The 26,357-nt window shown below is 41.8% G+C and overlaps 1 protein-coding gene across 20 annotated transcripts in view; it reads right to left on the bottom strand.

The window, feature by feature from the left end:
* Positions 1-26,357, bottom strand: part of CLASP2 (cytoplasmic linker associated protein 2) — a 963,528-nt gene that overhangs the window by 27,757 nt on the left and 909,414 nt on the right. For all 20 annotated transcript variants that reach the window (XM_029589622.1, XM_029589627.1, XM_029589623.1 and 17 more), the window contains 2 exons: positions 22,828-23,034; positions 1,462-1,578 (listed from right to left, as the gene is read on the bottom strand). In XM_029589622.1, coding sequence (XP_029445482.1) covers positions 1,462-1,578; positions 22,828-23,034 — 324 coding nt within the window. The remainder of the gene's footprint in view (positions 1-1,461; positions 1,579-22,827; positions 23,035-26,357) is intronic.

The raw sequence follows: 26,357 nt of genomic DNA, 5'->3' as shown, positions 1-26,357 counted from the left end.
CCACCTTTTCAGGCAGCTCTATCAAACTTAGACCTGGATTCACCATTCTATCGCAGAATGGTGAATCCAACGAAAATGGGGGTCGGGCCTGCGAAAGCCCGCAGCCTTCGCACCACTGTGGTGTGCTGGCTGCCGGCTTTCGCACCGAATAGCTACACCATAAAAGGTGTGGTTATTCGGCGTGCTACTGGCAACGATAACGTGTCTTACCTTACTGCCGCCAGTGAAGACATCACTGAGTCCGCCCCGATTCCGGCCCCGGCAAGCTATCGCACGCGAAAAGGGACTTTTCGCATGCGATAAGCAATAGAAAATGACCCCCTTAAATTGTTTCAGCAGCTCCTATTCTTCAATTCGTCATCTTTAGCTGCCAAGTTTTTGACAATTCTTTCTAGTTTTCCATTTTATGCGTAGCCACTGTCGAAATGCTCATCTCATCTACTCTCTGTTCCACATTGTTGATACAAGTATTAGCTTCATTAGCTGTAAAGACAAGCTGTACAACTTTGTTTACAATAATTTCAAGATGGGGATACAAGTTGGTATGTATGTGTGCTGATAATGTTTGCAGCACTTCTTTCATTGCAGATATTTCTTCTGGAAGCTGTGAGTGAGAGAGCTCAGATTACTCAGTTGCCATCTTTTCTTCAGAGCCAGATATTTTGGCAGAGTTCTTACTGACAGATTTCTTCACTTTTGTGGTTTGATCTGACCACAAAGCAGGTAAGGAAGCACTGTCGCCGTTCTTAGTGAGCGTTTTGGACATTTTAGGAGTGAAAAACACCTTCAGAAGGTACAAGTATATGTAACACCGCAGGAACTAAGCTCGTGCGCTCCCTGCTGCTACAGCAGCATCACGTGACTCCCCTTGCCTGGTAGTCTTGACCAAATACTTCTTGAGAAAGCCCATTAGGGCGAAACATGGTCCATGATGAAGACAAAGTTTCTGGATCACCACTGGCTTGATTAATAGGACCACGGTTGACCCTGAATATTTCAAGGTAAGTGTTTTGGATTAATTGAGGTCTGTTGACTGTTTTGGACTTTTTTTTTTTGTAGTAATTGATTTTCATTGAACTGAATTAAGATTTTTGGAGTGTTCTTCTGGTATATCATGATTTATCAGTATGGCCTTTTATCATCTATTATGACTAGATTGGGCATATGAAAATACTTTTTCTCTTCCTATTTTTCATTTATTATAATTGTATTAATTTTGTTTAGATAAATTTCTCTGGTGGTTATATGAATATTTTTGGAATTTGCTTTAGATTGTATATTACTTGTCCAAAAATGTACAGTAATTTGCTTTTCATATTTTTTCTAATAAAAGTTATTACAACCTACAAAGAATTCTCTAGATCAATATGGCTACTAGAACGCAGCTTCTCAGCTGTGCAACAAATTTTAAAATGTTAGATCTATCACATAGTAGCTCTACATACAGAAATATACACTTACTTTACTACCAGTGAGTTGACTGAGATGTGGTTTCAGATCATCACCAATGACTGCATAGATGGCTACCAGGCAGAAGACACAGGCTTTACGAACACTACTTTCTGAATTATCATAACCCTGGAAAGACAGAAGACATAATGAGAAATTAACAGCCATGTCATAGAAAAACATGTGGTATATATTAATTGTTTCCTAAAACAATTAATCCCAAAAACCTAAGAAAACACTTCAGACTAAACATTTCATAGTAAGCAATAATATATAATTTATTTCACGCTAGTATATTTATTATTACAAAATTTTACAAAGATCAAATTATTCTTACAAAATTAATTCTTCACAACACTTAAAATCCATACAAAAGATATCTATTTAATACCCCATATTCCATCATTCACACAGTCACTCATACCATACACACTAAAATTATCATCATGAAAATCCAAACCCAACAAAACAGGATCCTCTTTGTTTCGCCTGTATCAGGCTTCCTCAGGGGATTTTCTACAGCAATCAATTTACAACTCTAATAACAATAATATTTTCCATCTGAAGAATTCCATGGTGCGATTCTTCCCACTCCAAAATTGCTAATATTTCTTCAACTTTTAATATTAAGACTGTCAATCTTCATTCATCAATCAGTGGGTTCTTAAGGACAGGTTCCTTCAAATTCCTTGGGAGCTATTATTACTTAAATTGTTTCCACTGTTTGATTATTAGGAATGTTACTATATCGAACTCCTCAAGTCGCCCGATTCTCATCCACGGAAACCTCCTCCATTTATACATCTAATACAAGAGCGTTTCTGCTGGTACCAGTCACTTTTCTTACATGGATACCATGCCGTTAGCTCAATTGAAAGCCGCGGCGTTTTTGATTGAGCTAACGGCGTGGTATTCTGGGTGGGAGTATAATAAACTTGCATATAGAGCACTTGTTTTATAAGTAGTATTCTTTTTTCATGAAAACATCCCATCTATAATGTTTTGATCATAAATATAATATGAACCATGTGGGCCACTTTATAAATCTTTGCCTAATATAAAGCTCCTTCTTATGTCCAAGAGGATGCCTGATCTCTAGCTGAATGGTCTCTAATTTCCTTTTAACATACGTGCTGTTCTTATCTACTCCTTTGTCCAACTTGCTATAGTTAGTTTGGTTGTTGCCTAAATTTTTATACTCCACCAAAATAAATGAATAATCTAAGATTCTAGAAAAAAAATGTGAGACCTCTAAATATCTCAGTAAGATTTGTATTACTTGTAAGTAAAAGGTGAGATTACATTTGGTTAAATAGATTGAGCTGGATTAACTGAATATGTATTGACAAATCCATTTAGAAACTTCTTGCTAATGTTTTTGAGACTAGAGTATCTGTTCTTAAGATAAGAACTTTAATTATTGTCCTTTTAATAGGATAGAAAGGCAATATTACTGGAGTATTCATGAACAAATTTAGCATCCACAGTGGATACCCCACTCTTTAGGATGTGCTTAGAGTCTAACTCCTATCAAGTAACAGAGATTTCCTTGACTTTGCCTTTGTGACATAAAATTACTGACACATGCATTCAATTTAACTGTGTGCTTAAACCTTTTTTTTTTATCTAGTCTAATTTTGTAGAGAAGCTAAAATTGCAAAAATATCTGCATGACTAGGAGAGTTAAATCAAGCTTTTCAAAATGATCCAAAGGAATGCAAAACAAATATATGCTAAGGAAATATTATATTTTAATACTTTGCTTATAACAGGGACAATAGCAAGAAGGACAAAAAGCCTTATTAACAAAACAAACTTTCCAGAGTCATGTTATAAGATAAAATTGGTCTTTTAATGATATTGTGCCTTGGATTAGAAGATCTCTGGCTTCTAGACATTTTAGAAGTTGATCAAACCTCAGTTCTATTAGATGTCAAACCGCCACCTCTAGACATGGGTACTTTTAACATTATACCCTCAGATCAAGTACGGGACTAAGGCATACAGATCGATGAGAACTTGACAATGAAAAAGCACATAAGCAAATTAAATCAGGATACTCCAAGCTGAGAATATTGCATCAGTTGAAACCTTTATTAACCTTACAAGACTTCTGTACTGTTTTACAAACACTAATCTTTTCAAACATAGATAAATACCTACAGTACCTGAATGTAAACCGATGTGATATCTCAGACCGAATGTCGGTATATAAAAAAATTAAAAAAATAAATAAATAAACTGTAACTCCTTTCTACTAGGCCTACCTTCAGGACTATTAAAATGCCTCAGCACGACTTTTATTAGAGGTAAGAAAATGTGAACACATCACCCCCTCGCTGATTGCTTTGCACTGGCTTCCAGTACAATCAAGAATTCATTATAAAGTATTAATAATTTTTATCATCATCAATGACACAAACCCCTACTTAGTAGGAGGGACACTTCAACCATACACACCACAGCAAACATTAAGATTGCAAAACAACGGACTATTAACTGTGCTTACAATGCGGCTACACATCTAATACAAACAAATGACTGAGGGCCGGATTTTAAAAGCCCTGCGCCGGCGCGCCTATTTTGCATAGGCTGCCGGCGCGCGCATAGCCCCGGGACGCGTGTAAGTCCCGGGACTTCGTAAAAGGGGCGGGAGGGGGCATGTCTGGGGGCATGTCCGGGGGTCAGGGGCAGTTCAGGGCGGGACCAGGGGCGTGGTCGAGGCCTCCGGATCAGTTCCCGGGTCGGGTGATGGTGCGCCAGCAGCCCGCTGGCGCGTGCAGATTTACACCTGCTTTCGGCAGGCGTAAATCTGCCAACAAAGGTAGGGGGGGGGGGGGTTTAGATAGGGCCGGGGGGGGGGTTAGGTAGGGGAAGGGAGGGGAAGGTGAGGGGAGGCGGAAGGAAAGTTCCCTCCGAGGCCGTTCCGAAATCGGAGCGGCCTCGGAGGGAGCAGGCAGCGTGCGCCGGGCTTGGCGCGCGCAGGTTGCACAAATGTGCACCCCCTTACGCGCGCTGACCCCCGATTTTATAAGATAAGTGCAGCTACGCGCGTATCTTATAAAAATCCAGCGTACTTTTGTTCGCGCCTGGTGCACGAACAAAAGTATGCGCGTGCGTAAATTTATAAAATCTACCCCTGAATGTTTTCTATAGCGGGTCCCAAGTTGTGGAATTCACTACCAGAGACATTATGCCTGATAACAGAAAGAAAGTGTTTCAAATGTGAACTAAAGACCTGGCTCTTCAAAACTGCATATGATTTATTTACATTATCAATATGAAGATAACTTCACTATCAAAAATCAGAGACAATGTCAGTAGAATTAGCAAAAATAATGAGCTATGTAAAGTGTTTTACAACCAGGGCCGGTGGAAGCACTAGGCAAACTAGGCGATCGCCTAGGATGCCACAGGTTTGGGGGCGACCCAGCAGCCACCTACTGCTTTCCATCGGACCTGCTCAGAATTGTGAAAAAAAACTTTGACCCGATTCCCGACACAGGTGGAAGCTGCAGGACCTCCTTCTTCTAGCCCTCGAGAACTGGAAGAGAAAATGTGTTGTGGGCCCAACGTGGGCAGGAAGAAGAATGCCCAATCATCGTAGCTGGAAGGAGTGGCCAGAAGAAAAGACTGAGAGGGTCAATTGCAGCATCACCCGGGCCGCGCGGCTGGAGAGAGTCGGCGATCGGCCGGGCCACGCGGCTAGAGAGAGGAAGGATTAGCTGGATGCGCTGCAGAAGAGAAGCAGCATATCTGCTGAATGAGGAAGACAGTGGAGGCCTCCTGATGCTGTGGAAGTCCAAGCTGTTGCTGCTGCCTACACCTAGGAGGGAGAGTAAAAAGAAAAGAGTACACGTGTGTGAGCATGTGTGAGTGCATATGCATATGAGAGCATATGGGGAGAGAGAGCATGTGGGGGGGGAAAAAAAGAGTATGTGTTTGTGAGAGAAAGCATATGAGGAAGAGTGAGTGTGTGGGGGAGAGAGAGCATTTGTGTGTGAGAAAGCATGGGGGGAGAATGTGTGTGTGTGTGCATGTAGGGGAGAGAGAGCAAGTGTATTTGTATGTGAGAGCATATGGAGGAGAGAGAGCAAGTGTATGTGTATGTGAAAGCATGTGGGGGAGAGTGAGTGTGTGTATGAATATGTGTGAAATAAGGGAGTATATGTTTGTGTTGGAGCATGTGTATGTGAGAGAGAGGAGAAAGTCTTTGTATCACAGCCACTGCCTCCTCCCATTAATCCATGACAAGCTCAGACTGAAAATCAAAAGTTCCCAGGTATGAGTGTGGGAGATTTTTTATCCTTATTTTTAATTATAGGGTAGTGTTTAAGTGTTTGCTGTTTTGAAATATTTTTTTGGTGTTTGGGAAAGCTTTCAAAATTTGCATTAGTCTATTTATTGGATATTCTATTCATCAGCTGTTTTGATATTATTTTATTTGTATGATTTTATAATGATGATTAATGATTTATATATCTTGATTTTATTGATTTGTTTCACGAGGAATGGTGAAATGTTTGTTTTTCCATTGTTGCATTGTATAGAGTCTGGCGTGATGCGTTTTACAGTTCAGTTTTTGTCTGCACATTTCTATTTATACTTTTTGTGGCTTTATTCTGTATTCGGTCTTGAGGGTTTGTGTTCTGCATGCGAGACTGAGGTGAAGCATTTTTTTAGCATGTGGTTTCTCTGTAAGGATATGTAGTAGCTTGGCCTGTTCTGTTTTCCTGATAGGAGGTGTATTGATATTTTAGATTCTGGTGTAATATTTGTGGTAGTCCTTTTCATAGGTAGGGTTGCTACTGTTTGAGTGTTGGCAAATAGTACTGTGTTGATACAAGAGGACCATGCCGACACGAAACGTTACAATAGGTGTGATGTCATATGAATTCCAAGTTGCAAAGTTTTCTTCTTGGCATCACAACAGTGCATGTAACTATCACAACATGTATATTATATTATTTTTACCTCAGAATGTTATTTTTCATATAAAATCTGTTGTTATTGTGTATGGGGAGGTGGGGGCGCCAGGCTGTAAGGTTTGCCTAGGGTGCCTAATACCCTTGCACCGGCCCTGATTACAACAACTTATTGACTAATCTGTGAAGATCATTGAAGTGGAACTTCCATATTACAAAATACTGTCCTGACCTCTAATTAACTTGTTGTTATAACTCCCAGCCGTGGCTGCCTGCGGCTGGCCCCTCCTACCTCCCTCTGAGGTATCGGGACTGCCTCTGGCACCCCAGCAACGGAGGGGAGACGTTCCCATTGTGGGCTCCTGTTCTCCTCTCTCCGGGCAGTCCCTCCTGCTGAGCCCCTGCCGCGTTCTGCGACAGAGGGAGCGTCCTCCGACCTCCTCTTCACGGCGTTGGGCCGCACCGCAGCACTTCATGGTTCGTCTTCGGGCTGCCTTCTTATACGCACGGCCGCGCCCCCAGCATACATTTAAAGGGCCCTCGTCACCTAATCAGCTCCAGCTGCACCAAATGATGTCAGGATTACAGAAATACTTAAGGAGGCTTCCTCTTCCTGTTCTCTGACTTAGCAACGAGTCTGCTTACTTTTGTATGTTTGTCTGTGCCTCCAGTACTCTTGTTCCTGCTTTTGGGCGACTCTCTGGCTTCTGACCTTAGACTGGCGATTGGCGACTCTCTGGCTTCTGACCTCGGACTGGTGACTCTCTGGCTTCAGACCCTGGACCAGACTTCGACGAATCTTACATCTTCTCAAGGGCTCACCTAAGTCCAAGCAGCCCGGGTCCCTACGGGCTCCACCCAGGGGGACCGCGGGCTTCCCAGTGGCAAAGATCCAGTTGGCCCTTGCTTCAGTTCAGCCTCGCCTCCCAACGGGGGAACCTGGGGGAGTCGTCTCCTCAGGTGGTACCAACCCCTCTTCGGGCTAAGGGTCCACATCTTCTCAGCCTTCACTACACTTGTATCTAATGTTGTGTTGACCTAGAACATGTATCTGTTGTTGTAAAGACCTAGATTATGAATACTGACCTTGAATATGAATATTGTTATTTTTTGTAAACTGTTGTGATCTTCTTTTGGAACGATGGTATATAAAATGCCCAAATAAATAAATGTTCATAATAAGGACACCTGAGCCAAACTGGTGCCACTAGTACCTGCTTAGGGCTTTCTTTTTTTAATGTTAAAATAGATCCTCTCAAGGCGCCATGGAGGGGGAAACATACTTCAAGCTTCCCTTTGGTAAAGTCTGTAACAGTGTAACTATTCCCTTGATGCCTCATGCCTTGCTTCCGCAAGAATAACCGCATCATTTTTGTATTTTACTAATTGGGATTAAGACTGTTAAACTTCCTAAAGGAGCTCCTGCTCACTTGTATAGAGAAGATTCTGGCTTTGGAAATCAGCTTGTAAATTCTATCCTTCGTCAATACGACGTGCAAGAAGTTTTGCGACACTGGATATCCCCTGACTGTAGGTTTAATTATTTGTCTATATAAATGTATATACGCCTACCAGTAAACTATTGCAGGAGTTCTACTTTGTTTGATTATATATGCCTCTGTGGTAGAATTATTACATAGAAATCTCTTCACTTTACTCTTCAGATGCAGAAACAAGTGATAAACTAGTTGCTCTATTCTCATTTCTGACAATGGAACCAATGAGAGGGGGAGCAATTTTAGATCTAATCCTCAGTGAAGCACAAGATTTGGTGAGAGAGGTAACAGTAGTGGGGCCGCTTGGCAACAGTGATCATAATATGATCACATTTGAATTAATGACAGGAGGGGACACAGTATGTAAATCCATGGCTCTAGCACTAAACTTTCAAAAGGGAAACTTTAATAAAATGAGAAAAATAGTTAGAAAAAAACTGAAAGCAACAGCTACAAAGGTAAAAAGTATGCAACAGGCATGGACATTGTTTAAAAAATACTATCCTAGAAGCAAAGACGAGATGTATTCCATGCATTAAAAGAAAGGTGAAAGGAAGGCTAAATGATTACCAGCATGGTTAAAAGGTGAGGTCAAAGAGGTTATTTTAGCCAAAAGATCTTTATTCAAAAATTGGAAGAAGGATCCTTCAGAAGATAAAAGGATAAAGCATAAGCATTGGCAAGTTAAATGGAAGACATTGATAAGAAAGGCTAAGAGAAAATTTGAAAAGAAGTTGGCCATAGAGGCAAAAACTTTTAAAAATATATCCGAGCAGAAAGCCTGCAAGGGAGTTGGCTGGACTGCTGGATGATCAAGGGGTTAAAGGGGTACTTACAGAAGAAAAGGCCATCGCGGAAAGATTAAATGATTTATTTTCTTCAGTTTTTACTGAAACATGGAAACATAGAAATGACGGCAGAAAACGACCAAATGGCCCATCCAGTCTGCCCAGCAAGCTCCCACACTTATTTTCCCATATTTATCTGTTTCACTGACCACCAAATTGAAGGCCCTTGTTGGTAACTGTTTAATTCGAATTTCCTGCCACCCCCTGCCGTTGATTCAGAGAGTAATGCTGGAGTTGCATCAAAGGTGAAGCATAAGGCTTAATGGTTAAGGGTAGTAACCGCCGCATGAAGCAAGTTACCCCGATGCTTGTTTACCTAGACTGCACAGATCAATGCTTTGTTGGATGTTGTCTGAATGTAAATCCTCTTTTCCACATTTCCCCCTGCCATTGAAGCAGAGAGCAACATTGTATATGCATTCAAAGTGAAGTATCAGGCTTAATTAGTTTAAGGTAGTAATCACCTCAATAAGCAAGCTACCCCCACACTTATTTGAATAACCAGACTGTGTAGTTCAGTCCTTGTTGGTTGTCTGGATGCAAATCCTCTTTTCCACATTTCCCCTTGCCGTTGAAGCAGAGAGCAATGTTGGAGTTGCATTAACAGTGTGAAGGCTTATTGAGTAAGGGTGGTAATCACCAGGTAGTAACCAGCATTCCAGCAAGCCATCCCCATGGCACTTCTCTTCATTCCCTTCCTCTAGACTTTATGGATCCATAGTGTTTATCCCATGCCCCTTTGAAATACCCTGTAACTCTTTTATAATAGAGAGGCTAGCTCTAGGGTATATCTATATTGTAAGAAATCCAGGACCCACAAGTCCATTGTTTACTTTAATTATTTGATTTATATTCCACCTTTCGGCACTACATTCAGGCACAGGTGGTATGTGGTTATATGGAATCAATCTTTGTAACCTTAAGGGTGACTGCCTGTTAGCTTCCATAAAAAGAGGATTTGAGAAATATACTGGATGACCTAGATGTTCCTGGAGTTCATTTTCCTATGTTTTTGAAAAATCATCTTTTGACTTTTGTATCTTAAGGGCTGAGAAGTATAATTAATACTTAGACTGTAACTTCTAGAATCACGGTATTGACCATGAACTCTGTAAAAGCAAAAATTGGTCCTAGAATGAACTATTTTTTTTTTTTTAATTTTAGTTCTTCAAAAAATTAGCCTTCCTCTGAAAGGCAATTTTAAAAGTATTGCTTTAGACTAACAGCCAGTGTCATAGCCATAAAAGACTTCTAGCTCTTCCCCAAAAAGCTATTAAAACCGAAGCAACCCTTATAAGGTCATCTGATAGGCAAGTAGCTACTGTTTTCGGCTGGATCAGGTCCCCTCAGTTAATTTTTTTTTTTTTTTCTAGTTTTGAAGAAGTGCTTTTAAGACATAGCTCAAAAAGGTTGCTACTTGCTTTGCTAAACAGTTAGAGAGAAATCATACTTTAATAATTTACTCCCTCATCCAAACCTCAAGATAGATATGTACTTTCTCTCAAAGGGGCCATCATAATAATGAACAGTGGCTTTTATGATAAATGATCTAGAAAGCTTTTATAATAAATGATCTAGAAAGCTTAGAGATATATCTCGTCTGAAACACGTTTCTGGCAAGTGACCTTTAGATGAAACAATAATCAATAATTCCTGATGTAATGGAAAAAGCTGCTGTAACCTATGTATACTTTTTATACCCACAGTCAGGGTTCTTTACTAATTTATATTCTGCCAGTCTTAAAGAAGAATGTCGTAAACACTTTATTACATTAAAAAATCCCTTTCCTCTCAAAAAAATTTTACGTTTCTAGCAGGGACACAAAACTGTTGTCATATTCCTTTTCAATGTCTGCAGTAAAAAAATCTATGGCATAAATAGCGGGGTTTTTCTTTCTTTTTTTTTAAAATTTCTCATTTGAGACTTTAAACCTCCTCGGTTACATAGATACCATGGTAAATGTGCCTAAGAATTCTTTATTGCAGGAGCTAAAGCATCTAATCCTTCATCCTGCTTACAAAGCACTGAAAGCTAATTAAGGAAAACTTCTTTGAGCAAAAACTAGTAAATAGGATGCTATCTTATAAGACATTCGATTTTATATAAAGTTCTAGTTTCAAACACAGATGGGACGTGAGTTTTGCTTCTATGTGGTTGTAAAGTGCTGTGCATGAGCTGTTTTCAAAAGGCCTCCATTCTATAAACGGATGAAACTGTTGATTCTAATTATGCAGGGTAAGCATATTACTGTTCTTTTTATTACCAAAGAGCTTCTTCAAGGCCTTAAATACCTTATTTTTATACACAATTTATTCACCAGGATTTAAAGCAGTGCAGGCTGTTCTGTCTGCTATGGCTGATCTATTGCTGCTGCAGGGAGCATAACATTGATAAAATACTGGCCTATGGAGGGCTTAAAATGGACCTTTGAACTCTAAGATGCCCCCATAGGAGTCCCTCAGGGATCCTCCTTATCACCTACATTGTTCAATATTTACTTACGCCCACTGTGCCACCTTCTAAAGGACCTCAATCTCAAACACCTTATCTATGCAGATGATGTTCAGATAGTGATTCCCCTTAAAGAATCACTAGTCAAAACACTCGAATACTGGGAATCTTGCCAATCAAAAATCAATGACCTTCTCGCCAGCCTGAATCTCATACTAAACACCTCCAAAACCGAACTTATACTCATTACTCCCGAAAACAACAAGCACTCTACTTACACATCAAACATCCCCCTATCTTCTCAAGTCAGAGACCTAGGAGCCATAATTGACAACAATTTGAACCTGAAAGCTTTTATAAACTGCACCACCAAGGACTGCTTTTATAAACTACAAGTGTTGAAAAGAGTTAAGCCTCTCTTCCACCTTCAAGACTTCAGAACCATACTTCAGGCAATAATCTTCGCAAAATTAGATTATTGCAATGCCATTCTTCTGGGCCTTCCATCCTCATACACCAAACCTCTACAGATGGTACAAAATACAGCAGCAAGAATCCTCACAAATTCCAAAAGAAGAGACCACATCTCTCCCATCTTAAAAAACCTTCATTGGCTCCCCATCCACGCCAGAATCATCTACAAATCTATCACCATCATTTACAAGTCAATCCATCACCTTACATCCCTAGACCTTCAATATCCGCTCAACCCCTACATCTCTCAAAGACCAATCAGAGAAGTCCACCGAGGATCCCTCCAGGTACCGAATTCAAAATCCACCCGGCACACTACAGCAAGAGATCGGGCTTTCTCAACAGCTGGACCCTCACTTTGGAACTCCATCCCCACGAATCTGCGCCTAGAACCTTGCCTACCAACTTTCCGCAAAAGATTGAAGACCTGGCTCTTCAAACAAACCTTCCCAGACAACCCATAACCACCGACATTCTCCTTTAACATTGTTTCCATCTGACACTGTAAATTACTATTAAGTTATTTATCTTAACCCTATACAGTTCTTTCTTACCCCTTCTGTTCTTCCTACTCCCTCTCCCAGTTATGCTACCCCAGGTTTTTTGTAACTGCTCCCCTTGCACTTGTTATAGTTCTACTGTTCGATGCACCCCTTGTTTCTATGTAAACCGGCATGATGTGACCTGTTCATGAATGCCGGTATATAAAAAAATCTAAATAAATAAATAAATAAGATGAAGGCTAAAATTATTTTAAGCAGCTTGAAACTCTCTGGTTGAATGCCCTTTAGCCTTACCTTCCAGTGTTCCTCTTACCACTGAGAAATGAAAAGTAATGAAGATTTAAAAGTTTCAAAGAGAATACACTTCCTCTTTTCCTTTATATATCTATATACATAGATATATAGGCTCCCTAATCTGTAAAAATAAAATGTTTCAGAAAAAAAATGTTTTTTTTCCCATTTCCTTCCATTTCAAATCATAAGCCAGACCAATAAGATATATAATACTGCTGCTCAATTAGTAGTTCTTTTATCAGTTGGAGGCAGAGAATACAGGAAAATTGGTTCTTACCTGCTAATTTTCATTCCTGTAGTACCATAGATCAGTGGGTTTTGCCTCGCTTCCAGCAGATGGAGATAGAGAAAGTTTTGTTGACACTGGCATTTAACCTGGTGTGCCAACTGAAGTCCACCAGTATTGACGTGTACCCAAACCAAGATGCTACTGTACCTAAACCAATATGCCTACACTTAACATGTCTCTCACGAACGAGCAGCAAGATGTGGAAAAACCCCTTAATGGAAACGATCTTGTCCAACCGTTAGATCAAAAGGAAACCAAAAGGACAACCTGTGCCAACCTTCAGAGTATTTACAATAACAGATCGAGCGGACTCTCCAAATTTCTCACCCCAAACTGGGCGGGACTCTGGACTGATCTGTGGTACTACAGGTACAAACATTAGCAGATAGGAACCAATTTTCCTTTCCCTGTACGTAACCAGATCAGTCCAGACTCCTGGGATGTACCAAAGCTTCCCTAAACAGGGTGGGACTACGACTGCTCGAAGTAGACTATCACCAAAGCCCTTGGTATCTGGAGTGCGGACATCCAAATGGAAATGTCTGGCTAAAGCGTGCAACGATTTCCACGCAGCTGCCCTACAAATCTCTTGTGGTGACACCTGACATTTGGCCCAGGATTCTGCTTGCGACTGAGAAGAATGAGGCCTCAAGCCGACAGGAATCACGTGGCCCTGACATATGTACACCAAACTTATCACCTCTCAATCACTGCGTAATGGTGGCCTTCAAAGCCATCTGACCCTTCTTTGTGCCACTCCAAAGCACAAAAAGATGATCGGACTGCCTAAAGCTTCTTATGAGGTACCAATGCGTCCAGGTTTGGAAAAGCTGATAGCTCCATCAATTGATTCAAATGACACCGCCTCTGGCAGTAAAGAAGGAACTGTACGCAACGAGACTCCTGTCTCTGTTATCTTTTTAAAAGGATCCATACATGACAGAGCTCATACTTCCGAAATTCTTCTAGCAGAACAAATTGCTACCAGAAAGACAACTTTAGGGAAAGATCCTTCAAAGTCACCCTTCTAATTGGTTCAAATGGAGCCGCACACGACCCTCTGAGAACCAAATCAAGATTCCAGAGGAATCACAACTTCCGTACCAGAGGCAGCAAATGTTTCAACCTCAGGAAAAAATGCACCACATCGAGATGTGCAGCTAGAAATGCACCCTGCATCTAAGACAAACTTTAGCCGCCACTTGAACTCTGAGGGGGCCGATTCAACACAGTGCGCTCAGCCGAGGCACTCTATAACACACAGTTGGACGTGGGTTGTATAGGCGTTAACTAATCCCCTTATGCATTGACAGTGAAAGGACCAATCCCCTTTCAGGACAGCCTTCTGAAAGGGGATTGGTCCTTCCACTGACATGTGACGGTGAAGGGACCAATCGACAATAAGTGAAGGAGTGAATAAATTAACATTAAGTGCCCGACACTTTAATATTGATTTATACACTCCTTAGGTGCTGGTAGTCAGGTTGGGAGAATGGACGCTGAATTTATCAGCGTCCATTTTCCTAACCTGTGCATGCATGCTAGTTAGGAAAACAGAGGCTGATAAATTCAGCGTCCGTTTTCTTAACCGGTGGACAGCTGCCCACAGCGGACCTCTCTCAGGGGCATTCTGTCAAGGAGGTGCTAGGGGCGCACAATCGACCCTAGCGCCTCCTCGACAGTGCAAGCCCTAATTTAAATATTGCATCGTGCCCCCAGGAGAGGTGCCTGGGGGACATTAGGAAAGCGGGCCAGAGCAACTTTTTTTTTTTTTGCATTGGCCCCTGAGAGAGTTAAAAGCCAATTGTTTTTACCAATCCTTGTTGTAAGAAGGACAAAATGTGTGCCACCGACGCTTGGAAAGGAGTAGCACACTGCTCTTCACACCAAATCTCAAAAACTCTCCACGCCTGCATACAGGCCAAAGATTTCGGCGCCCGGGGACCTTGGAGTCTGTGCATTGCCTTATCGATGACCTCCTGAACCATCTGGTCCAGTTCTTCATGGAGACCTGGAGCAAGCAGCCCTGGCTCCGGAAGGAAAGAAGGAGGCAGAGGCATAGCCGGAGGGACCACCGTTAAGGCAGAGTCGCAGTTCCCGATACCTGTCCGGGTGAGGGTTGCCTCGTTGCCCCGGTCGCAGAAAGGGTCGGTGCCTTTTCTGGACGGGGTTTCTTCGATGGCGGCTTGGATGATGGCGAGGTCGAATATTTTCCTTCCTCGATGGTCCGAGACTTCCGGTGTCGATGCCGATATTTTTCTCTACGATCCCCTCGGTCCTGAGGGGGGAGTAGAGGTAGTCGAAGGCCGAGAAGTCGTCGACGCCGGACGGTCACCAGCTGGTGGCCGATACTGGCGCGAAGTGGACAGTGCCGGTTCAGACGACGTCGATGCAATAGACGGCGTCGGAGTTTGAGAATGGAAGAGAAGTTCCATTTTCTCAATTCTGGTCTTGTGACCCTTTTGGTGTCATTAAGGCACATTTGGTGCAAGTCAGGACATCATGCTCGCACCCGAGACACATTACACAGACTTTATGTGGATCTGTTATGAACATGGTGCGAGTACAGTCCGGGCACCGATGGAACCCCGACGCCATGGCATTTGAAAAATGTAGCCGCGGTACTGTCGACGGCCAGTAGGCCGCAAGGGCCAAACTCGATGGGAATCGACTGAAAACAGGTAAAAACTTACTGGAGTACCGCGGAGTATAAAATTCGAAGGAGGGACCCCTGTGGGGTATGAACGTTCTTAGTAATTCCGAAGGAAAATTCCTGTCAGGAATCTCTGTGGAGCTCCTTAACCCGCGTGGCTACTGCTGCTCGGAAAAAAGAAGACTGAAGGGGGACCCCCCTGCTGGCTGCAGATTTAGTGCCATGCTGGGCATGCCCAGTAGGTACCAGTCAAAGTTCTAGAAACTTTGACAAAAGTGTTCCATGATTGGGCTCCATCCTGTGATGTCACTCATATGTGAGGACTACCATCCTGCTTGTCCTGTGAGAACAAGTTTTACAGCCCTGGCACCCAGAAGGGTGGACAGTTCTGACTCTAGAAGAGTTGTATGATCTTTTTGTATCCCAGTGGATTGGGCAGTGAATCCTGGGGTAACGTGAGGAAATTTAGACGATATCCCTGGATTATGATGGATATAACCCATTGGTCTGTTCTCTGGAAAGGTTTCAAAATCCAGATGCTTGGCCTGTTTGTGGAGGTGGCTGAGACCTGGATGTTTTGGGCTGTCGAGGATGTCCTCTCTGAGACGGCCTAGCTGTCCGCAAGCGAGATGTAGGTGAGTAATATCTGCGTGGGCGATAAAATGGTTTTTTTTTAGGGTCCCTCCTGGTGGATCTTCTCGCAGAAGAAGGGGCCTCGGTAGTCACTGTTGATAACTGATGCAGGATCTCACTGTGGTCTTTCAATTGAGCCACTGCGTCTTGTATCTTGTCACCGAATAGATTTTCACCGATGCATGGTAAATCGGCAAGTCTGTCTTGGATTTCAGGTCTCAAGTCAGAAGCCTTTAGCCAGGCCCACCTCCTGGTGCTGATTCCTGTTGCTGACATTCGAGAAGCTGTCTCAAAGGAGTCATAAGCAGCATGAACTTCATGTTTACCCGCCTCTAGGCCTGTATGTAATACGGCATTGAGACTATCTTGCTGCTGTTGAGGAAGAGTGTCAGCTACTACTTGAACCTGCTTCCATAGATTCCTTTGGTATTGTGTCATGTACAGTTGGTATGCAGCTATTCGTAACACTAGCATAGAACCTTGAAACATTTTGCGACCTAATATGTCAAGGAATTTTTGGTCCTTGCCAGGAGATGTGGAAGAATGTAGTCAGTCTTCTGGATTTCTTTTGTGCAGATTCAACTACCACTGACTGATGAGCAGTTGTGGTTTTTGGAATCCAGCGATATATTGTACCAGATAAGTTGCATCTGTTCTTTTATTCACTGGCTGAACAGTACAAGGATGTTCCCAGAGGCGATGCTGTAGATCTATTAGTACTCGTGTACTGGGATGGCTACGACTTCCTTTGGAGCATCAACAAATTGGAGAACTTCCAATGTTTTGGGCCTTGTGTCCTCCTCTGTAATAAGATCAAAGGGAATTGTCTCTGACATCTCCCTAATAAAATTGGCAAAGGAGAGGTCTTCTGGTGGAGATTTTCTCCTTTCATCTAGAGGAGATGGTTCCGACAAAATATCCTCCGTGGATGTATCGGTGTCCACATCTTCCCATGTGTCAGAAAAGGTTTCTAGTCGAGACCCTGAAGGAAGGAGAAGGCTGGTGCTGAAGGACGTATTGGTACCGATGGATCCTTCAATGGCCTCGATGGATGGTGCAGTGGCACCGATGGAGGTTTTGGAGTCACCGGAGGCATCGACGGAAGATGTGGGCCTCTCGGTCCCAAGAGTCCTGATGGACCAGGCATGGGTTCAGGCATCGGTGAAATGGGACTGGAATCTAAGTCCTCATCGTCTGAAGAGCCGGGAATGGGAATTGGGGCTTTCAGAGGCTACACGGGTTGCTTTGGCATCGGTGGCGCAGGTTGCGTTGGAAGGGCACCGATGAGTGTATCGAGTCTGGTTAGCAACAGTGTAAATATCGATGGCTCCGGTGTCAGTGCCGGTATGGGAGCCAGTACCGGTGGCTGTAGGTCTCGGAGAGCATCGAGCACTGCCTGGCGGATAAAACCGTCCAGTTCCTCCCTGAAAGCTGGTGTAGATATTGCAGTTACAGGGGGTGGCAGGCTAAGCATTACTGGCACCACCGCAGGAACCTGTGGGGGCTCAGTACCTGGCACCAATGTCGATGGGGATCGCCTTGGTTGTTCGGGAGGAGAAGGTGTTAACAGCTCCTCTACCCATGTCCTCTTTGCAAGCGGCTCGATAGCCATCGAAGCCGATGTGGTGTCGGAACCAGCACCGGGGGTAGTCTCGCGTCTGTGCTTCCCTTGGTGCTCGACCCGCTCTTTCACCAGCGCCGAGGTAGATGATGTCGATGCCTTTGACGGAGTCGGTGACGGATGGTCACCACTGCCCTGGTGATCCCGGCGAGGTTTTATGACCAACTTTTTCGATGCTCCTGCCGGTGACGATTGGGTGGACGTTGATGGAGTGAGTTTAATTTTAAACAGGGTTTCCATCTTGTCGAGGAGAGCCCGCCTACCCTTCGGAGTCATCTGAGCACAACTTGGGCAAGTAGACACGTCGTGTGATGAGCCAAGGCACAGCACACAGACATCGTGTGGGTCAGTAATCGACATGGTTCGGGGGCATTCCAGACTTTTCGGAAACCTGTTGCCATAATGGCAGAGGTTGAGGCCCAAAAACAGTCGATGGCCTGCTGGTACTGAAAATAAATCGGAGCGGGACCAACCCGGGATAGTAATTTTTTACTCACTGAACGATGGAAAAGGTTTCCTGATGGAAGACCCCAATGAGGGAATATTTTTCTGAGGAAATTGTTAAGATTTTTCCGTGAGGAAATTTGTGTAAGAATTCTCACAGAGCTCCTAACCGCGAGGCAAACTGCAGCGCGGAAAAAGAGAGACTGAAGGGAGACCCCTGTGGCTCGAGGGATCATGGCATGCTTTGTATTGTATACAGGAATTCCGGTATATAAAATTAAAAAATAAATAAATAAATGCTGGGCATGCTCAGTGTGCCAGTCAAAAGTTCTAGAAACTTTGACAGAAAAGTTTTCCGTGATAGGGCTCCGTCCAGTGACGTCACCCACACATGAGGACTATATCCTGCTGTCCTAGGAGAACACCTGTTACAGGTAAGTAACTCTGCTTACTTGTGTGACATTTCCACACCATCCAACCCTACCAACAATACTATACTCTCTCACCTACAGATGCTAGCACCCACACTGTACCCTCCACATGCTGCTCTCTCTCTGATCATCTTTTCCCCACCTGCTCCATATGCTGTAACAGGTGTTCTCCCAGGACAGCAGGATGTAGTCCTCACGAAACCCACCCGTCACCCCGCGGAGTTGGGTACGAAACATTTTATTATTTTATTTTTCGCTTGCACCTTTTGCTACAAACGAGACTGAAGGGAGACCCCTGTGGCTCAAGGGATCATGGCATGCTGGGCATGTTCAGTGTGCTAGTCAAAAGGTCTAGAAACTTTGAAAGAAAAGTTTTCCGTGATAGGGCTCTGTCCAGTGACGTCACACACACGTGAGGACTACATCCTGCTTGTCCTGGGAGAAAGAGTGTGGCAGGGAAGGAGATGTGTGAGAATATGGAAGAGAAAGAATGGAGGAATGAGATGAAAGGAGCAGATACTGGGGAGGGGGAGTGGATGGGATGATGATATGGTCACAGAAGGCATGTAGGCATAGTGAGGCGTTAATGGTGAAACTGGAGGAGAGGGAGAGGAGGACAGACTGGGAGAGAAGAAGCAGTTGAGAGGGAAATCCAACTTTGAGATGAGAAGAAAGGTTGTAATGAATGGTGTTAAGGCAGGAGAAAGAAAGGAAGTGGCAGAAAGAAAAAAGGATGCAAAGTGAATAAATTAAGAAATTAATTGAAAAAAACAATCAGACAAAAAAGGTTGGAGAAATAAACTAAGGTCTAATATTAAAATAAATCTAGACATACGAGATCTGCCTAGAGGTTCATAACATACTAACGTAGTAAATAATGGTAGAAAAAGCCCCAAATGGTCCATCCAGTCTGCCCAGCAAGCTTGCTTTATTTATTCTTTTTAATTTATTTATTTTTATTGTTAATGTAGTAACTGCCGCTCCATGCAGGTTACCCCAATGCAAGTTAACCCTCCAGGATACAAATCCAGATATCTGTGCAATTACAGAAACCTGGCTAAAAAATACGGATATTGCTCTAATCAATCAAATTCCTATTCATAGATATGACATCTTCACCTTCCACAGACACAAAAAAAGAGGAGGTGGCCTTCTCCTAGCCTCCAAAAAAGAACTCAAACTATCCACTCATACTATCAAGACTGACTCTAAACTGGAATTGGGATTAGTCAAATCAAAACAACTACAAATTCTACTAGTCTACGCTCCTCCCGGAGTTTTAGAAACTGACCCCTCGTCACTCATAGAATCCATTGTGAAACATATCAATTTAGACCTCCCATCTATGATCTTAGGTGATTTCAATCTTCACACTGACGTTACACCTCGCTCTTTGAACTGCGAAGCGCTCCTCACCTCCCTCAGTGCTATGGGATTCACGCAGATCATTAATAGCTCTACGCATAAAGCAGGACATACTCTGGACTTAATTTTCATCAATTCTAATTTCTCCTGCTCATCAGTACCTACTTGCACACCAATCCACTGGTCAGACCATTTCTTGATAGAATCCTCCTTTTCTATAGATAAACAGACACACACTTCTCATCACCTTTCTACTATTCAATTCAGGAAACCATGCCCATCTGAAATACTTAGTGATCAGCTGTCCAAGGAACTCACAAACCTAGACCTCTCTAATCCTGACTTAGCCCTAACTTCCTGGCACAAGATCACAGAAACGGTTGCTAACAAATGGTGCCCAACAATTTCTAAAACAATCAATCCTACAAAAAAAGGTAATCAACCCTGGTTTACCCCTAAACTAAAACAGATGAAACAGGAGCTACGCCACAGGGAAAATATATGGCGAAAAACACCCAATTCAACTACCCTTTCTAAGTACAAAGGCTTTCTACATCACTACAGGACCTCTATTCTACTAACAAAAAGGGAATTCTACGCCAACAAAATTCATCATTTTCAATATGATGCCCAAGCCCTGTTTGCATACGTCACTCAAATCACAAAATCAACTCCTCCGTCTATCCCAGACGAACAAGCTCTATCTAAGGCTAATGAACTTGCTTCATTTTTTCAACAGAAGATCCTGAATACGCTCGCCCTTCTTCCACCAAATACTCTACCTCTTACCTCAGACAAGAATCATCAATCAATCAAGGGAGCCAAACTCGAAAGCTTCGAATCAATTTCTTCCAAAGAGATTGAATCATTTCTAAAAAGACAAAAACCATCTAGCCATCCTGCAGATAACATACCATCAAATCTTCTGCTTCTCATTCCAAACACGATCGCAGAACCTTTAACAAATATCATAAATTGCCTTTTAACCCATGGGAGTTACCCTGACAGCCTAAAAATTGCGTCACTCAAACCCCTTCTCAAGAAACACAATCTAGACCCTAATGTACCTGCCAATTTCAGACCCATCTCCAATCTGCCATTTCTAGCCAAACTAACAGAAAAGCTGGTAAACACCCAGCTCTCAGAATACCTAGAAGATCACAATATCCTTCATCCCTCACAATATGGCTTCTGCAAAGCACGCAGTACGGAAACCCTCCTTATCTCACTTACAGATCATATTATAATGGGTCTAGACAAAGGCTGCCGAGATGTCTAACAGGACTTTTTATTAGTCCTGTTAGACATCTCGGCAGCGTTTGACACCGTCAACCACTCCATTCTCCTGGATCGCCTAACAGATATTGGTATTTCTGGATCTGCCCATAGCTGGTTCAAATCTTTCCTCTACAATAGATCCTTCAAAGTTAAAATCAATAACAAAGAATCGCCATTAACAAAATCCACCCTAGGCGTACCACAAGGATCATCCCTTTCTCCAACCCTTTTTAATATTTACCTCCTCCCCCTTTGCCAATTGCTAACCGACCTTAATTTAATTCATTATCTGTATGCAGATGATGTACAGATTCTTATACCTATTACAGAATCTATTTCAAAAGCACTCACCCACTGGAACAACTGCCTTATATCCATCACCAGCCTCCTCAATAGATTAAATCTGGTCTTTAACTCCTCGAAGACGGAGCTCCTCCTCATCTCCGGAAATGAAGAAAATTTTCCCATACCATATCCACACAACGCATACATCATTCATAAGCAGGTGAGAGACCTAGGTGTAATTCTGGATAACAGACTAAACCTAAAGAAAATGGTCAATATTACATCCAAAGACTGCTTTTACAGACTCCACGTTCTGAAACGTCTCAAGCCACTTCTTTTTTTCCAGGATTTCAGGACAGTCCTCCAAGCGTTGCTATTTTCCAAGATAGACTATTGCAGTGCCCTCCCTCCTTGGCCTACCCAAATCGACCATTAAACCACTTCAGATGATTCAAAATGCTGCAGCGAGATTACTGACCAACACCAGCCGTGGAAATCATATCTCACCCATCCTCAGAAACCTACATTGGCTACCAGTAAATTTTAGAATCCTCTACAAATCAATCACCCTAATACATAAATCCATCCATCACCAACTCCAACTCAACATTGAAATACCCTTCAAACTACATTCCTCCAACAGACCAATTAGAGATAATCTTAAAGGTACTTTGATTTACCCCCCAACTAAAGCCTCACGCCTTTCCTCGACCAAAGACCGAGCTTTTTCTATAGCAGGTCCGTCTATTTGGAACAACATTCCTTCAAGCCTCCGATTAGAACCCTGTCTCATTACATTCAGAAAAAAACTTAAGACGTGGCTATTCCACCAAGCCTTCGATGATCCCCCAGACAATCCTTAGTCATCTTTTTTCCTCACTTGGACGTAGAAGATTGAGGTCCTCCAACCGTTCTAACGAAGAACTCTGGCACTCACTGGTTAAAGCATCTTATGCTCTAACCCAAATTACTTTTTGTATTATGCATCTTTTAATTACCTTCTGCCTTTTCTTCTCTTCCAGCTTTTAAGCTTCCCAAGTTTTTACTCCATGTTAAATGTAACTTTACCTTATGCACTTCTCTTGTTAATTACTTTTATTTATTGCTTCAGTTATACCCTTGTTTTATGTAAACCGATCCGATATGGTTAATACTATGAAGGTCGGTATAAAAAAGTGTTAAATAAATAAATAAATAAATAAATAAATCTTCATTTCCAACCTTTAGCCACCAGGGATCCTCTGTATTTATCCTATACTCTTTTGAACTCCATTATAGTCCTCATCTTAACTACCTCTGCCCGGAGGGCGTTCCATGCATCCACCTCCCTTTCCGTGAAGAAATATTTCCTGATGTTTTAAACTGATTTCCTGTTGTGGCTTCTTACCTGTATTAAGCCTGGCACAATTTCAGGTAAGAGTTGAGTAAGAGTTTCCTTAGGTACTCTCTCGATCACTTTTGTCTGCATTTTGATTGCAGCCAGATTGATGGGATAATCAGCAGTCTGGATGATAGGACACAGCACTTTAATGCACTGGTCTGGGCTTATGGACGTGGCCAGGGTGGCAGCAGCTTCTTCTGCAGCTCTTATCACCTAAAAGAGGATTTCCTGAAAATTAGAAACTGAGAAACAAGGATGTTTTCATATCTGCAATCAAATCTCTATTGAATTCAGAAGAGATATGTTTACAATTAATGACATATACATTCATATAGATCAGTGCAAATCTGAATACAATATGTGGATGCTTTAATGTTTGAGAGCAGTAGTACATGTTCTCCTTCAGCTCCAGTACAAAATCCCTCATACTTTAAGCCCTAAACATTTCTCCCTTCACCCCACTACTGTCTTTCTCCGTGTAGGTTAAAATGTATTTTTATAAAATTTCTCTGCTTGATATGCACCAAACTCATGCATCTGTCAGTGAGAACTGATATTTGAATATGAGTGCATACAATTCTTTAACATTTGCAAAGTTCTGATACCTCACAAGTCAAAGTAAGCACCTTATAAAATACATATTGTAAGTGAATATGTTATTGTAGACATGGATAAAAAAAATACGGAACAGCAACAAATGGTAGATATGCTGTTGGTAGGTAGCTAAATGCAAAAGGAATAAATCTACATTTGGCTATGACAAAATATGTAGCCTCAGATTTTTTTTCTCTTTAACATTAAAATCATGGAACTATTTTTAATTACTTAAAACAAAAATTACACACATGCAAAGTTTTGATCTGTGATTCGTTGTTCACACTTGCAACCCAACTGCTTAACATCTATCTACTAGCTGTATATTTCACTTTTTTATGCTGCTCAGTATCAGATTCCAGCAACTGAAGAGCTAATAAAGTATTTTTTTTTTTAAATACAGAACCACTCTGATACTTGGAATACTGCCAAGTACTCCCATAAGCTAAGTGCCACTGTAATATTCAGATAATGATTATTTATAGAATGCCATCCTAACGGCAATACTAAATAAGAGTTGGGACACAGTTATACATGATGCAAGACTTTATAGATTTATAGACCTTAAAAAACACAGGTTCAGAGATGACAGATATCTACTTTACAAGGTTTATAATGTCGGTAAAGTGTAACTGTATCAACTATGCACAAAATACATACAGTGGCTTGCAAAAGTATTCGATCCCCTAAAAAGGTTAGCAGATGTGTGGATTACGAATGACACATATTGTTCCAGAAAATATGTTCATTGTAAACCAGAATGCTCTTAAAGTAAATTTTCAAAGCCACAATTCATTATTTCTCTGCATTTTTTGTAAAATAAAATTAAAAACTAAAAAATGCTGCTGGCATAAGTATTCAACCCCTTCAGACTACTATTTGGTAGAACCTTTTGCTGGGTTAAGTTTTTACTAGCTTTGCATACTGTTTGAGTGATTTTTGCCCATTCTTCCTGGCAGATTTACTCCAGGTTGTTCGGGTTGGTTGAATGACGCTTATGGACTGCAATTTTCAAATTGTGCCACAGTTTCTTGAGTGGAGTGAGATCTGGACTTTGACTTGGCCATTGTAGAACATTCATCTTTTTTCTGTTCAACCACTCCTGTGTTGCTTTGGCTTTGTGCATGGGATCATTGTCCTACTGAAAGGTGAATTTTCATCCAAGTTTTAGTATTTTTAGCAGACTGAAGCAGGTTGTCTTGCAGTTTCTCCCTGTATGTTGCACCATCCATCTGTCCTTCAAGTTTAACAAGATGCCCAGTGCCCACTGAGGAAAAGCATCCCCACAACATGAAGCTACCAACCCCATACTTTACTGTTGGGATGGTGTTTGCAGAGGAATGGGCAGTGTTAGGTTTGTGCCACCCATAGTATTTTCAATTTTGGACAAAAAGCTCCATTTTTGTCTCATTTAATCACAAAACCTTATCCCATATTTTAGCTAGATCATTCTGAGGCTTTCTGGCAAACTCCAGATGTGCTTTGATGTGGTTTTTATTCAATAATGGCTTCTTTCTAGCCACCCTTCCAAGCTCTTGATATGGTTGACTGGTGCACCTCCACTCCAGTCTTAGCACTGTAGCTCCTTCAAAGTGATTGTTGGTCTCTCTGTGGCTTCCATCACAAGTCATCGTCTTGCTCTGATGCTGAGTTTTACAGGATGGCCTTGTCTAGGCAGTGTCTGGGTGGCATGATGCAGCTTCCATTTCTTCACAATTGATCCAAAGTACTTACTGGGATATCCAAGCACTTGGATATTATTTTGTAGCCTTTTCCTAACTTGTGCATATTTATAACTTTATCTTTAATTACCTCAGAATGCTCTTTGGTCTTCATTTTCACAGCTTTCCTTCAGATTCAGTCTAACCAATGGTACTAGAATTAGGGGGGGTCTTTTATTAAAAAAAAGATTACCTTTTTATTAAATGATTCACAGGTAGAGGCCAACTGCAAGCCAATTGTTAGGACAACATCATTCATTGTGTAAACTTGGAACTTCCACAGCACAGCAGTTGAATACTTATGCAAATAGCATTTTTCAGTTTTTAATTCGATTTTACAAAAAATGCAGAGAAATAATGAATTGTAACTTTGAAAATTTTCTTTAAGAGCATACTGGTTTGCAATAAACATACTGTCTGGAACAATCTGTGTAAGTGTCATTTGTAATCCATACAAATCTGTTGACTTTTTAGGGGATCGAATATTTTTGCAAGCAATGGCATTTGGAGTTTCTCATTTAACTGAGAGCGTCCAAAGATGTAACTTTGCTCTTTCCCCTCAAGGTGGTGCCTCCAAACAAAACAAAAAGCAGAGTGTGAGGGAATCTTGCTTTACTGCTGCTTGTACTGCATCTCTTCTGTACCCAAATGGAAGATTTCTATGTACAGTATTGTCAATATGACACCTTTGATGAATACAAAAACAGATAATTTGGATAAACTTTTTTTTTTAACACAAAAAATATCAGAACAAACAGAGCAAGCTGGCATGTAAGTTGGCTTGAAATGTACCAAGTGCAGTGGTTGCCTGCCCATAACAAGGCAACAATATACAGGGGTAAGCCTTTGCATGCCCGGGAGCCTTTACCATTTACTTTTTCTATGATTAGCAGGAAGCAACAAGAAAGCAGCAGTGAGAACGATTACTCTGTTTTCTGTCCCTAAGGGAACAAACAAGAACTGTAGTCACTAGTGCCTTCATAAAACTTAAAGCTTTGCATGAACTAAAGGCATTTTTTACCTCAACTGCTTTTCGTATTATAATACAATCTTTGATCATTCCTAAAATAGCTATTGCAATGCTCTATGGGGTAGATTTTATAAATCTACGCACGTGCGTACTTTTATTCGCGCACCAGGCGCAAACAAAAGTACGCTAGATTTTATAAGATACACGCATAGCCACACATATCTTATAAAATCTGGGGTTGGCGCGCGCTG

Source organism: Rhinatrema bivittatum, chromosome 2 (assembly GCF_901001135.1).
Source record: "Rhinatrema bivittatum chromosome 2, aRhiBiv1.1, whole genome shotgun sequence".
In the NCBI taxonomy this organism is placed as follows: Eukaryota; Metazoa; Chordata; class Amphibia; order Gymnophiona; family Rhinatrematidae; genus Rhinatrema; species Rhinatrema bivittatum.
The sequence above is the reverse complement of the archived record's forward strand: the minus strand, read 5'-3'. Positions and strand labels throughout refer to the sequence as shown.